The sequence below is a fragment of the Nymphalis io genome, chromosome 1, assembly GCF_905147045.1.
Source record: "Nymphalis io chromosome 1, ilAglIoxx1.1, whole genome shotgun sequence".
Taxonomy (NCBI): Eukaryota; Metazoa; Arthropoda; class Insecta; order Lepidoptera; family Nymphalidae; genus Nymphalis; species Nymphalis io.
The window spans coordinates 969892-983032 of NC_065888.1; the positions used below are offsets into that span (position 1 = coordinate 969892).

The 13141-nt window shown below is 32.7% G+C and overlaps 1 protein-coding gene across 1 annotated transcript in view; it reads left to right on the forward strand.

The window, feature by feature from the left end:
* The window catches only part of LOC126771148 (solute carrier organic anion transporter family member 4A1), a 61134-nt gene that overhangs the window by 33399 nt on the left and 14594 nt on the right, over positions 1 to 13141 (forward strand). The window contains exons 4-6 of the mRNA XM_050490907.1: positions 9999 to 10092; positions 10580 to 10784; positions 12208 to 12370. Of these exons, the coding sequence (XP_050346864.1) occupies positions 9999 to 10092; positions 10580 to 10784; positions 12208 to 12370 (462 nt within the window). The remainder of the gene's footprint in view (positions 1 to 9998; positions 10093 to 10579; positions 10785 to 12207; positions 12371 to 13141) is intronic.

Consider the following 13141-nt stretch of genomic DNA (forward strand, 5'->3'; position numbering starts at 1 on the left):
CACTTAATGATTGCTACTCAGTATTAGCTAAAATACTCGGATTAACTTCGTTACATCCTGTAATTTATTAATTATAAAATCAAATATTATTCGAGTAGGCTCTTATAAGCACTGCTCGTATATAAAAAAGATAAATAAAAAGCTACTACCGTTTTCAAATATTGTGTGTATATAGAAGCAAATTGACAAATTTTAGTAGGTATTAAATACATATCATGCATGAAAATAAAATGATATTATTCTCTTTATTTTGAGACGCGCAAAATAAGTTGGTCGGAAGTTTGATTCGCATGTGAAACAGTAAAAAATAATGATAGACAACCATTAATGTAATTGTATCCGCGGATATGAGTATTCCTCGAATAACGTCTCTAACTTACCTTTGTTCCTAAAAACGATATCGGCGCATCTCCTCGTGACTAATATCTGACCGGCCACCATGCACGTGTTGTATTTGGTTGACGTTTCTACATAAACTATGAAAAAATTATACGAATAAAAAAATATTAAACGTATATATATACTTTCTAACTATATAAACAAACAAAAGTCAGTTTTATTAAAATTATATGTGTTTATTTTTTGAAGCAATTGAAAAGTCAATTATGAGAGAAACTGCATAAGTTAACTTGTTCAACTTGTAAAAGTTCTTTGCCAATGTAAATTTTGTTTCATTTTGAAACTTACATACGAACAATATATAGTAAGACTAGCGTTCGCCTGCGGAGTCGCCCGCATGTTACGTGAGGGGAGGAGATGGTGGTGTAGCCATGTCCTTCCTTGAGGTTCAAGCTTGCTTCATACAAAATTTCTTCAAAATCGGTGTAGTGTTCGAATTTCTTTGACTATGTTGTAAACTATGTCAAATGATTTTATTTGGTTAAAAAAAAGAAACCTATACTTTATTAAATTAAAAAATAATATTTTTTATATAATATTGGAACCGTGATCGTCCAGGAAATAGAATACAGGTTTAATAAATAAATATAATCAAAAATTAATCTACAGATTTACTTTGCGGTAAAAAAATCTATAAAAAAACTTCAGATGAAATATTGCTATTGCAACATGTATCCATTTCTCATGAATTAAACAGTGGTATAAACTATTTACGGTTATTATTTACTAACATACTAACAGCTACTTTTTTATATTTATCTGTTCAATTAAAATAGACTAGTGTCTAGGTATAGAATGTGTTTGCTATAAATATATTTTTTCTCAATCAAAGCTTGCGCTCCAAGTACTGACCTTATTTAAGTAAAGCTACAGATTACCAAGCGGAGCTTGATTGAAACATATTACCGAAGATGTCGAAACCCTTTATAGTTTTCCGGGCTCAGACATAACGTTGACCATTTGTTTGGACCCGAACTTCCGTACAAATGCTTATTAATGGACCCATCTGTGTTAATAATCGTTCGCCTTTTCTGCAGATTGCCGAACTTGGTTTTAAATATTGCTTGTGTTCGTTCAATGTATGGTGAGATTTTGGTTATTAACGATATGGTAAATAGAAACAGATATGTGAAGGTACTCTGTGGTATTCTAATATCGTTATTATTATAAATGTGGTGGTAGTGCTACAACTTGGTGATCGGACTTTGTGCAAGCCAATCCGGGTATGTACCATCCATCACATATTATACCGCCAAAATGAAAGGCCCATCTTAGAGTCATCCTAAGGTTGCTGGCACATTAACGATGTAATATTTCTTGCCTCAATGTTTATGGGTGGTTTTGACCACTGACCATAAAGAGGCCAGTCTTAAGCTCGTTCAGCAGTTACGATATTTTCCTTTGCCGATCTCGAGAGGATTTCGTCACTCATCATTTGTTTCGCTTTATCACAATAATAAACCTCATGAAAATGATTGATAGATTTTATGGCGATCCCTACTTGGAAAGTTTTTAATAAAAACTTGAAACATAAAATTTCAGTGTTATTTACCCGATTAATTTAAGCTTATGCTTATAGTGTCTGATTACAAGATGACCGGGTGGATAGGGTATCGTGAGTTATTTTATATACTCATCGATTGAACATTTATAATTCTTAAAAATATCCGTTTCTAAAGTGCTCTTAATCAACTAAATCATAATGTGTTTCCGAATACATAAAAAGAAAAATAACGGGCAGTACATGTCCCCCTTCTGACCATCAGCCTTCTTTTCATAAGTATGTTTGATAGGTTTACCCAGTATGCTGCACCTATTACATCTGGAACACGCAAGCTTCTTCATTATGTGTTCTCTTAGCATTGAGCACGAGTAGAATTATTGGAATTCGCAATCTTCGGTTTAGATTCACGTAAATAAATTAGTTAAAACCGAACAAGCTAGTATGTTAATATTCTGTTTCTGAATTAATGTTATGTAAATATATTTTTGCAATTTTAATTAAAGTGGTAAATGTATTTTTGTTGTCCGTTATAACTATCCAGTTACCAAAAAAAACTGTTAAAAAACGGAGCAGAAAGTGCTACGAACTGTTATATATACCGTATATATATATATATATACATATAACTTTTTTTGTGAATTTTCTTTGCAGATTTCGCTTTTATTATCAGTTGTAGCTGCTAGACTTTTAACAAACATTTTATTTTTGACTTAAAACAAAGATACACAATGAAATATTTTCTAAGAAACTTGGTTACGTATATATTTAAATATCAGAAACGTAAAAAATCAAAGGGAATAATAACAGAGCTCGTTCGCGGAACAATAATTTAAATGCATAGAGTTTCATCGATTCCAGCTCGTCGGAACATGACATGCGGTATGATCGGATTACAGGATTAAAGGACAATACAACATGCATTTTGTTATTACATTTTAAGCGGATTGATGTCATATTAGCCGCTGAATTCGATCTCGTTGCGTTTGATACAATACTTTCATTAAAGTTTTTATATAGCAATACCTATTAAAATACACGATGCGATATTATTTGACAATAATTTTTTTGTCATATTTTATGACAAAAAAATATGTGAACTGATGATCGATACGCTAAGAAGGATTTCAGAAATAACAATTAAATTCACAGTTATATTTAATTATATCCTTCAAGTTCCAATTTGTACCTTCCAGCTTTCGAATGGCTGACGGTCAACTGTCAGATAGTTTCATCGAGTATTAAATGAATGTAATGACCGATTGAGCGAATGATAGATGCATGTACAAATGATCGTAATATGACGATGTTCGAATGACCGATTTTACGCACGGTGGCCAATCTTAACAAAGACCAACTGAACAGGGCATATTATGGTACACAAGTGTATGCCCAAACATAGATGTCTATACGGCGGGAGGTTTTAGTTTGATTATATCTTAGGACAAGAGGAACTTCAAAAGCTGGTTTCCCACGGCCTAGATAAGGCTATACTAATAACTACGATGAAATAAAGAAAATGTGATATATATACTGTATATAATGTGATATTTATTACAACCATTCAAAAACATTAGTTTATTAGACGTTCTTGTGAATTAGCTTGAAATCCTTAAATATACATTTTAAAAATAATAAATCTATATTAAATAACCAAAGACCGATTCAGTACTTACTTACTCTGTTTGTCAAACGAATTTGTTTTGTAGCTATTGACGAACTTTTGTGTTATTAATGACTATGTTCGAATTTCGAATAAATAGTACATGATAAAACTATATAAAACATATTATTATATATGTTCTTACGCATATAACACATTTTCGAGCCGAGGGTTAAAATGGTATTATCTGATCTAAAATTCATACGAAACTCATCATAGTTTTTTTCTGAAACGTGATCCCATCAAGCGGGGATTGGTTTTGGTATGAACGATGATTTCTTTACATAACTGCAAACGATGTAATATCATACGATCACTATTACATTAAAAAAGGGAGAGGAGGCCTTAGCCCAGCAGTGGGACATTCACAGGCTAATACTTTACTTTACTTTACTATTACGTTAATATTCATTCGGTTTAAAATTTTATTAATTTAATTTATTTCTACTCCGTAAATAATCATCCTAATCAAGCAAAGCATAGCGAAACTGATGTTGTTGCATGATATTGAAAAAAAAAAAAATAAATATGAACATTTAATTTTAGATTTCTATAAATCACACTAAAAATATTAATAACAATTATTTGATTGCTGACAAACTTCAATGGTCTCTACCATACTGGTAAAGTATACCGAATAAAGAAATCACTTATTGTATTTACAAAAAAAGGCTAGTACAGTCTGCTACATAATCATAAAAAAAATAACAGTACATTAGTAATAACACATAACTTACTTTAACGAAGAAAGCTATAAATAAATTCCGTTAAATGTATTTTTGCAAAATCTTACCACACAGCCAACCATTTAATGTTTATATTGCAAACAAAACCCCATGTATAAATCTGCTGGACGCCTGGACGTTGAGTCAATGTTATGTCTAGTCACGTACGGCCAAAAATATGTTTAAGGGTCCGGGCGCACTGATGGATCTGCGTTGTAGATCGTCACTCGCCACGTGTAACAAAAATGGAATATTTTTTATTATTACAAGAAAATAATATTTATTTAAATTAATAAATTTACTGGTGGTAGAGCTCTGTGCAAGCTCGTCTGGGTAGGTACCACCCACTCATCAGATATTCTACCGCAAAACAGTAGTACTTGATATTGTTGTGTTCCGGTTGGAAGAGTGAGTGAGCCAGTGTAATTACAGGCACAAGGGACATAAAATCTTAGTTCCCAAGCGGTGGCGCATTGGCTATGTAAGCGATGGTTGACATTTCTTACAATGCCAATGTCTAAGGGCGTTGGTGTCCACTTACCATCAGATGGCCCATATGCTCGTCCGCCTTACGTTCTATAAAAAAATATTAAACTGATAGAGTAACTTTGATCGTTGTCTTACGTAGCGACGGATTGAAGTAATTTTTTACAACCTTTTATTTAATTCGCAATGGTTGTTTGTTAGTTTGTTTGTAATCTGAATTAGAACCACTTCCTTTTAACCTAGTTTAGTTTTATATGTTGATTCAGATTTTTTGATATTATGTCGACTAAGATTTCGTCGAAAAATACAAGTTAAGCATTTCTTAGCCCCAACACTTAAATACATTTTGAAATCTATGTATTGACTGGACTAATATTTGTTCGTGCAGGATAAATAAATTTTTTGGATAAAAATTACATGTATAAATTTGATATATTATTTAATATCTCATTTAAGTATACGTATGTATGTATGAGGAGTGTAATTTACAATGTGCCTATAATATATTACAATACTAATTTATGTTAATTAAAGGACCGTTATTTTTCCATGTTTTCTACGAGTAACTGTAAGTCGGGAGCAACGTGCGAGGTCAAAAACATTTTATAATCATAACTTAATAAAATCATATTTTAAATGATGAATAAATTCTAGCTCATAAATATGAATTAACAACTTTTTTATTTTTTTTATTTGATTTATTGATATGGAGTAAGGAACAGCCTTTTAATGTCCCACTGCTGGGCTAAGCTTATTCCACCACGCTGCTCTAATGAGGGTTGGTATTAGATACAGATGGCAGAATGTCATCGGAGACATATTCGTATTAGGTATTCCGTCATCGCCAAGCACGAGATCAATTATAAATCCAAATTAAGCACATGATAATTCAGTGGTCTTGCCACGAATGAAAAGATCAGCAGTTGTGTAATTTTCGCGAACATTTAGGAGAATAATTTGTAAACAAAAACAAAAATTAACAAAACTCACGATGACGTGGCATAACTTTATAATTTCACTCAATGCGTCTCCAGCTTTAGAAATATTTTCAAAAGATTTGCTAAACGATAGAATTTTACTGAACCAGCGGAAACTGGGATGATAGATTAGTCCACATGTTTCCCGCTTGTCATCATGTCATATTAATTACTCATTAATGGTGAATTCGTGGAATTTAACCTATTTAATGAATGGATAACAAATGGTATTCAGAAAAAGAATATTAAATTCATGTATTTTTTTCGCTTCTGGCGTGGATAGAATAGATCTCTATATGTTGATGATGATGATTACTTGTTGAAATCCAGGCAAACGAAACGCAAGATCGTGCTTCAATTTCTTATATACCAAATTTACTCGTCAATAGTGAAAGATAGTGGAAATCAAGTTTATTACTGGTTCTATTCGGTAAAATATACTTTTGAACATCTATTTACTTTAGCTTTACGTATAATTAATCTTTTAAAATGATGATTAAAAAGTGCTTTTAATATCCTACTACAATTATTATATATTTTAATTTTACCTTGTTGTTGAATATATACATATTTATTGTTTGCGTCATATACAACCTTCTTTTTTTTAACGCTGGAAAAACGCGTTACGCGTTTCCCCCACGGGAACAGTGGGGGGGGGGTATGTGGGGTTCTCGCCGGTGTCCAAGGCGCCGAGTGCACCCCGAACATCGGAATACCCGCTAAAAAACCAGCGGTACCCTTTCCGTCTTAACGAGGAGCGCCACGGGATCGCTTTCGCATGCTACCGTGAACATATACAACCTAGCCAACTACGACAAATACCAGACTTCTTATGCTGCCCATTCCGACTTCTTACGATATAAATATAGATAAAATATCTTCAAAGTTACCTCTCTCATTTCGCTATCCTTTAAGTTAAAATTTGCAAAAATTCTTTCTTAGCGTTTGCTTAGGTTGTAAAATAAACCTATGTCCCAAATTTCAGAAACCAGATTCAGTGGTAGGATGAGCGTTGACCATGTCATGACTAACGATTTTATAAGTATAGATTTAACGATGGTCATTTGTTTACATGTCCCGTATGCCTTGCAGAAAGGCCATATAATCACACTTTAACATATATTATATGATACGGATTATTTGTAAAGAAATCATTGCGATACTGTCTCTCACTTAACCTAAATAGATTTGTTTATACATAACCCCACGTGCTCCGTTAGTATTATGCGCCGTCACGTAACCGGAGACGATGGATACAAGGGCACTTTTACTTGTTTTTTATATTTATTTGTTTATCTTAAGCCGGGCTGTATTATTTTCATCCATTCGGCCCGGTATAAATATATATTCGTTATTATAAACATAAGCTTTTAAGTAGATTAATAATTATATAATTGATGAGGAAAGCATCTAAGCCCTACCTTGGTATATTTGTCTAAAATATTTTGGAAACACTTCGTAAATTTAGCATGAAGAACTGCCAAGAGCCGGCAGTGAGTGGGTTTTTGTAGTGCTATGTGAGAATGTGGTAAAGTGGCTGTATTCTCTACAGAGATTCTGTTTAAATACAAAAACAAAAATCACACATAATAATTACGTTTTTTTGTAATTTTCTGACACAGACAGGATTTTTGGTAATGCATAATTGGTATTCTTAAATTAGAGCAGTGGTGGAATAATTTATGGAATAAGTATATGTGGGACATTCACAGGCTCACTTGTCCTTGCTTACTTATTGGTAAAACAGCCATCTTTTCCAGAGAGATTTCAGGTAAATGACATCACATAATATAAAATGAAGCCGCTAGATATATTCAAATATCCACCGGTTAATAAATAATAAGAATAAATTAATTAATAATTATAATAACAAGTAGATACAAGAGGTACTAAGCCAAAATAATTCATATAATTTACTTGTAGCCCTGTTTTTCTGCAACCTTGAAACAGTAGGTTCAATGTAACAATAAAATTACATACCAATTTTATTAAAAGAAAAACAGCTACAAAATATAAATACTGTACAAAGATTTATATCAGAAATAACAGCTGACCGTGAACGTTTTTTTTTTGTTTTAGATTATGCCTTTAAATCAAAAGTACATTGACCGACAAAAAAAATATGGCTGGTGGTGAAAGTATTACATTTATAGACTGAGCTATCTATAGTGGACTAACTAATTGCTCACATCAGAAAATGATACAAAAATTAAGAAGTTAGAAAACGATTAAGTTTAGACAAACCTTATATACTACTATCGACTCGCTCCCATTTCGTCCCGGTTGATAATCTTAGTAGAAATCAATTACATAAAATTTCAATTTTAAAACTTCAAAAAATCAATGGAAGTGTACAGCAAAAGTCACTGAAAAATATTCCATTTATTTTGTCTGAATTTCTTAGGTCTATTAAAGTTCTGTCTACAGATTTTGTGTGTAAGCGGTGGCTTATCGTGTATTCGTCCCACATTATGAAAAGACTATTGAAAAAAATAATAATTAATATAATTGGTAGTAAACTGGCATGTAGGCCATCTAATGGTAAGTGGTCACCACCACCCATATACATTGGCACCATAAGAAATAATAATCATCGCTTACATGGCCAATGCGCCACCTAAGAGGACTTAAGATGTTATGTTCCTTACGTCTTAGTTACACGGGCTCACCCACCCTTAAAACCGAAACCTAAGGTTCGTGACGTATTAATGATGTAAGGAATGGATAATTCTAACGCCGCTAATGTTTATGTATGGTGGTGACCACTTACCATCAGGTGACCCATTTGCCCGTCCTAACCTACCTAAATAATACAAAAAATCACTGTTTAAATATTACCATCATAATTATTTCCCCAATTTATTAGTTGCGCTTTATAATAACAGAAATTACTTATTAAAATATAATTATTTAAATACATATAGACAAAATAAACTTTGAAAATTCAATTAGTTTGTTTGATATAAATTATTACAGAATAATGGTAACCGACGTATGCCAGTCTATTTCAGCATTCTGTCGGCCCGTCCGTCGTATGTGAAATATTAATAGCTCCGGAAATATTTTTGTACGTTGAAGCCTTCCGATATGTCAACGGAATTGATTTGTTAAAATACAGTCAGAACGAACAGGACTGAATGCGTTTCTATTGTGGGAATGTCAATCTATGTGGATGTATAATTTATGACTTTTTAGATACAATCGCACTCGATTCTAGACAGGTAACATTATATCAGCGTTGGTATACATAGCGTTTCTGTGTGGGTATTCATATAACAAAAATTATACTAAAACACAAAGAGATGGCACTATTCAACTTAATTCAAATAAAATTAAAATAATCTTATAAAGTAATAATAATAATAATAATATCCTGGGACATTTTTCATACACGGCCATCTGATCCCAAATTAAGCTTGTACAAAGCTTGTGCTATGGAAACCAGACAACTGATATACTACATATACTACTTTTTTTTTTGTAAATACATACTTATATAGATAATTACACCCAGACTCAGGACAAACAGACCTGTTCATGCACACAAATGTCTGTCCTGGGTGGGAATCGAACCCACAACCTTCGGCGTGAAAGGCAAGTGTTCTACCAACCACGCCAACCGGCTCGTCAATAAATATTTAATAAAGTATTTTAATAAAGTATTTTAAATTGTCACGTTACAGAGTAACATTGAATGTAAATGCTATCGTAAGTATTTTAAATAAAAAGGGCAGAAAATTTCTGTACATTATTTCATATACTATCATAATATATATCGCTCCTCCTCGCGTTGTCATTCGTTAAACGTTACTGTTCTACCTCAATGGGTCGGACATATTGTTATGCAATTTATAACTCTTAAATCTCTCTATGTACATACGTTTATAGATTAGAGCGTTCAACAAGTAAACAACCTCTTCAGCTTTATAATAATACAAAAACATGAAATTCAGGTTTGTCACATTAATAGACTAAATGTAAACGAGTTAAATTCCGAACCTCAGTTATGTATACAATAATAATATACGCATAAACCTATTTCGAAACGCGCTGAATATTCTGGTATAAGGTTTATATTTAATGCTTTAGTAATTTAGTGATTTACAAAAAATGTCTCCTAATTTACTATAAAGAGATTAATACACATCAACGTACTACATCGTTGTATTTGTACTAGAGATTGGTATAATTTAACCCTAAATTCAATATATTTCGATTATTTTTATCAATATTGTGTTTGTTTGCAGGAATGGTCGTAAATGGCTTCGTCAACGTAGTGATCACCACCATAGAGAGGCGGTTCGGTCTCCGGTCGATGCAGACTGGAGTTATTGCTGGCGGGTAAGTGCTCATATTTTCCAACTGTCTGACCAAACGCATAGAACAGGGTGTGAAAATTTCAAACAGAGCTCTTCTAATTCCTTGTTTTAAAAATTCAAAGATCAAAAGAAAATTTGAAAAATTAAGTGAAGATTATGGGAATTCGATCGAGACACCCATTCACAAAGTTTATATTTTTAACTAATTAATTAATTTAAATTAAGGCCTAAAATAAATACAAATAAAAATTAAAAATAACTTTTTAATTTACTGTACAACTTATTTAATTTTTACTGTACAACTCGTGACCGCATCGAATGTTGGCAAGAATGCTAGCAGCATTTAGATAAATATATTCATTAAATTATTTGTCATATGGTAGAGAATCTATAAAATTAATTTACGGAATACTTTTAGTTAATATAAAATACAGAGCAAGTCACTGATATCATCTTATGATAAAGATATTCAGGCTGTAGGTTCTTAAAATTATATATCATCCATTCAGGTACGACATGGCTTCCTTCGCTTGCCTGGCTCCAGTCACGTACCTTGGGGGCAGGAGCAGTTCATCGAAACCCAGATGGCTGGGCTGGGGCGTGCTGCTCATGGGAATTGGGTCTCTACTCTTCGCTTTACCACACTTCCTTATACCACCGTACAAAGTGGCCGGGGAGGAACCGGACGACTTATGTATAGTCAATCAGACAGCGGTATGTTGATTTAGTAAAATATATCTTTGTGACAAGAAAAGTTGAGTAAAGATTGTTGAAATTGAGTATTAAAATGTTTTGCCATTTATATTATATATTGTAAACTATATATTTATCAAAACATAATTCAAGGGATCGTTAACACTTTATTGAAAGATAATAGTTAAATATTATAATAAATCTCATACGATCCAAAAGAAATGAAAATCGTACACAAACGTTAACAAACTGCAAAAAACCGTTCTCTGTAAGCTATTAAAGCACTTTAAATTGAGTAGATATAAATAGAACTCACAAAATAAAGACACAAAGAATATCCAGACAGCAGATTTCCTTCCATCGCATAATAAAGTGCTTAGCGACGCAGGCGCATTCAAACGACTTAATACGTTCACAAAGGCACAACACGGCTGATCTTGAATGAGATCATCATTCACCGTCCACAATGAGCCGTGGAAGGTTCCAGACGTAGGCCCTATTCTAGATCAATCAACCAGAATGATTTGATAAAGTCCTTGAATGAACAATTAATAAATTTTGATGACAAAATAATGATGATAATAGGTAATTTCATTGTAAAATCTTTCTTTGCATAGAACTTTTTTATGGTTTAACTGTTGAATATATAAGTAAAGATAACATGTGTATACTACAAGATTTTTTAATAATCATAGCATAGCATATACATCTATTTTGAAGGCATTATATATAAATATTTCCCTAAAGCTTTAAACTTGTGCTTGCAAAGTCAAACACTAATTTCCAAGTCGTTGGGGTCGACTCTGCGACTTTGGAATCAATTTTGATTGATTTTTATTCTAAAGTATTTCTTATTCATAATAAGTTTCAATTAACGTAATTGTACCGAACTAAGAATTTTAATATATTTATATAGAATTTTATATTTATATATAATTTTTATATTTATATAGAATAGGTAGGCAGACGAGCATATGGGCCACCTGATGGTAAGTTGTCACCGACGCCCTTAGACATTGGTATGGTAAGAAATGTTAACCATCGCTTACATCGCCAATGCGCCACCAACCTTGGGAACTAAGATGTCCCTTGTGCCTGTAATTACATGTAATTATGTTGGCGACGAACTTCGAGTTTGTATTTGTGTTTATGTACACGTGGCATATCAGACACGTTCCCTTTATTTCGTGACAAATGTTAAATACACATAACGCTATATGTTATCGCGTCTTAATATTTTAACAAATACACCAAACCTCTCTTTGCTTTCTTATTAAATAACTATTATCTATATTTTAAAGCCTTACGGTGTAGGCATGTTGACAAACGAACTGGCGTTAGATATGATAAAGTGTATGACGTCTTTCGAAAACCCTACATTCCGCTTAGGTAGCAAATCCTGTATTTTCTCATCCAATCAATAATGTACTATTTCGTGTTTTAGTCCAGCTCGTGGAAGGACGCGCCTGGGGAGGGCGGCGCGTGGGCAGTTGCCGTGTTCGTGGCCGCGCAGCTGTTACACGGCGCAGGCGCAACGCCGCTGTTCACTCTCGGCGTTACGTACATAGATGAGAACGTGTCTAAAAAGATGTCGTCCGTTTATCTTGGTGAGCATTCTAGTATATTGAAGTAGATTCTATTCCACACAATCTATATAAAAACAATGAGCGATTTTTTACCGTATCACTTTACTCATGTAAAACATCTTATAATAAATAAAAACATGAATAAATTCCAAATAAAAAAAATATCTTTGAAAATTCTTAAAAAAAACATTTGAAAATAAACCTAAGTCTCCTTTAATATAACTAACGATAAGTGATATAAAATAATAATAATAATAACTAAGTAATATATATGTAATTTAACCACTTAAGTGGTGATACGCGAGTGCCTTCTTATGTTGACGACGCTATAACCATTTCCAACCATATTATGATATTGTTCTTAAAAGCTAATGGAATATTATGTGGTAAATCCTATAGATTATATAGTGAGCTTGATCTCTAAAGTTACTTTACTACACATTATAGTCCAACATAAAATATATAATATTTTAAGGTCGTTGCACGGTTTTATCAATGAAAGAGCCATCTCTTGTCTTATATATCTTGTTTTGTTGCTTATGTCGATGCAGTGTAATTTTTATAAGAACTGCAAGCCTTTGGCATGATTTGATGACCCACCTTAATATATTGCTGATTTGCGTGGTTTCTTGTCACGGGTCTTCGATTACGAGTGTTTAGGATATTTCGAAATTCACTTGTCGCTTACGCCGCCCTATTTTTGAGATAGCGAAGCTCTCTTATATTCTACAGGAAACACATGCAGTATATAAACAAAAACACCTTGAATATTGGCTGCATACATACCTTCAT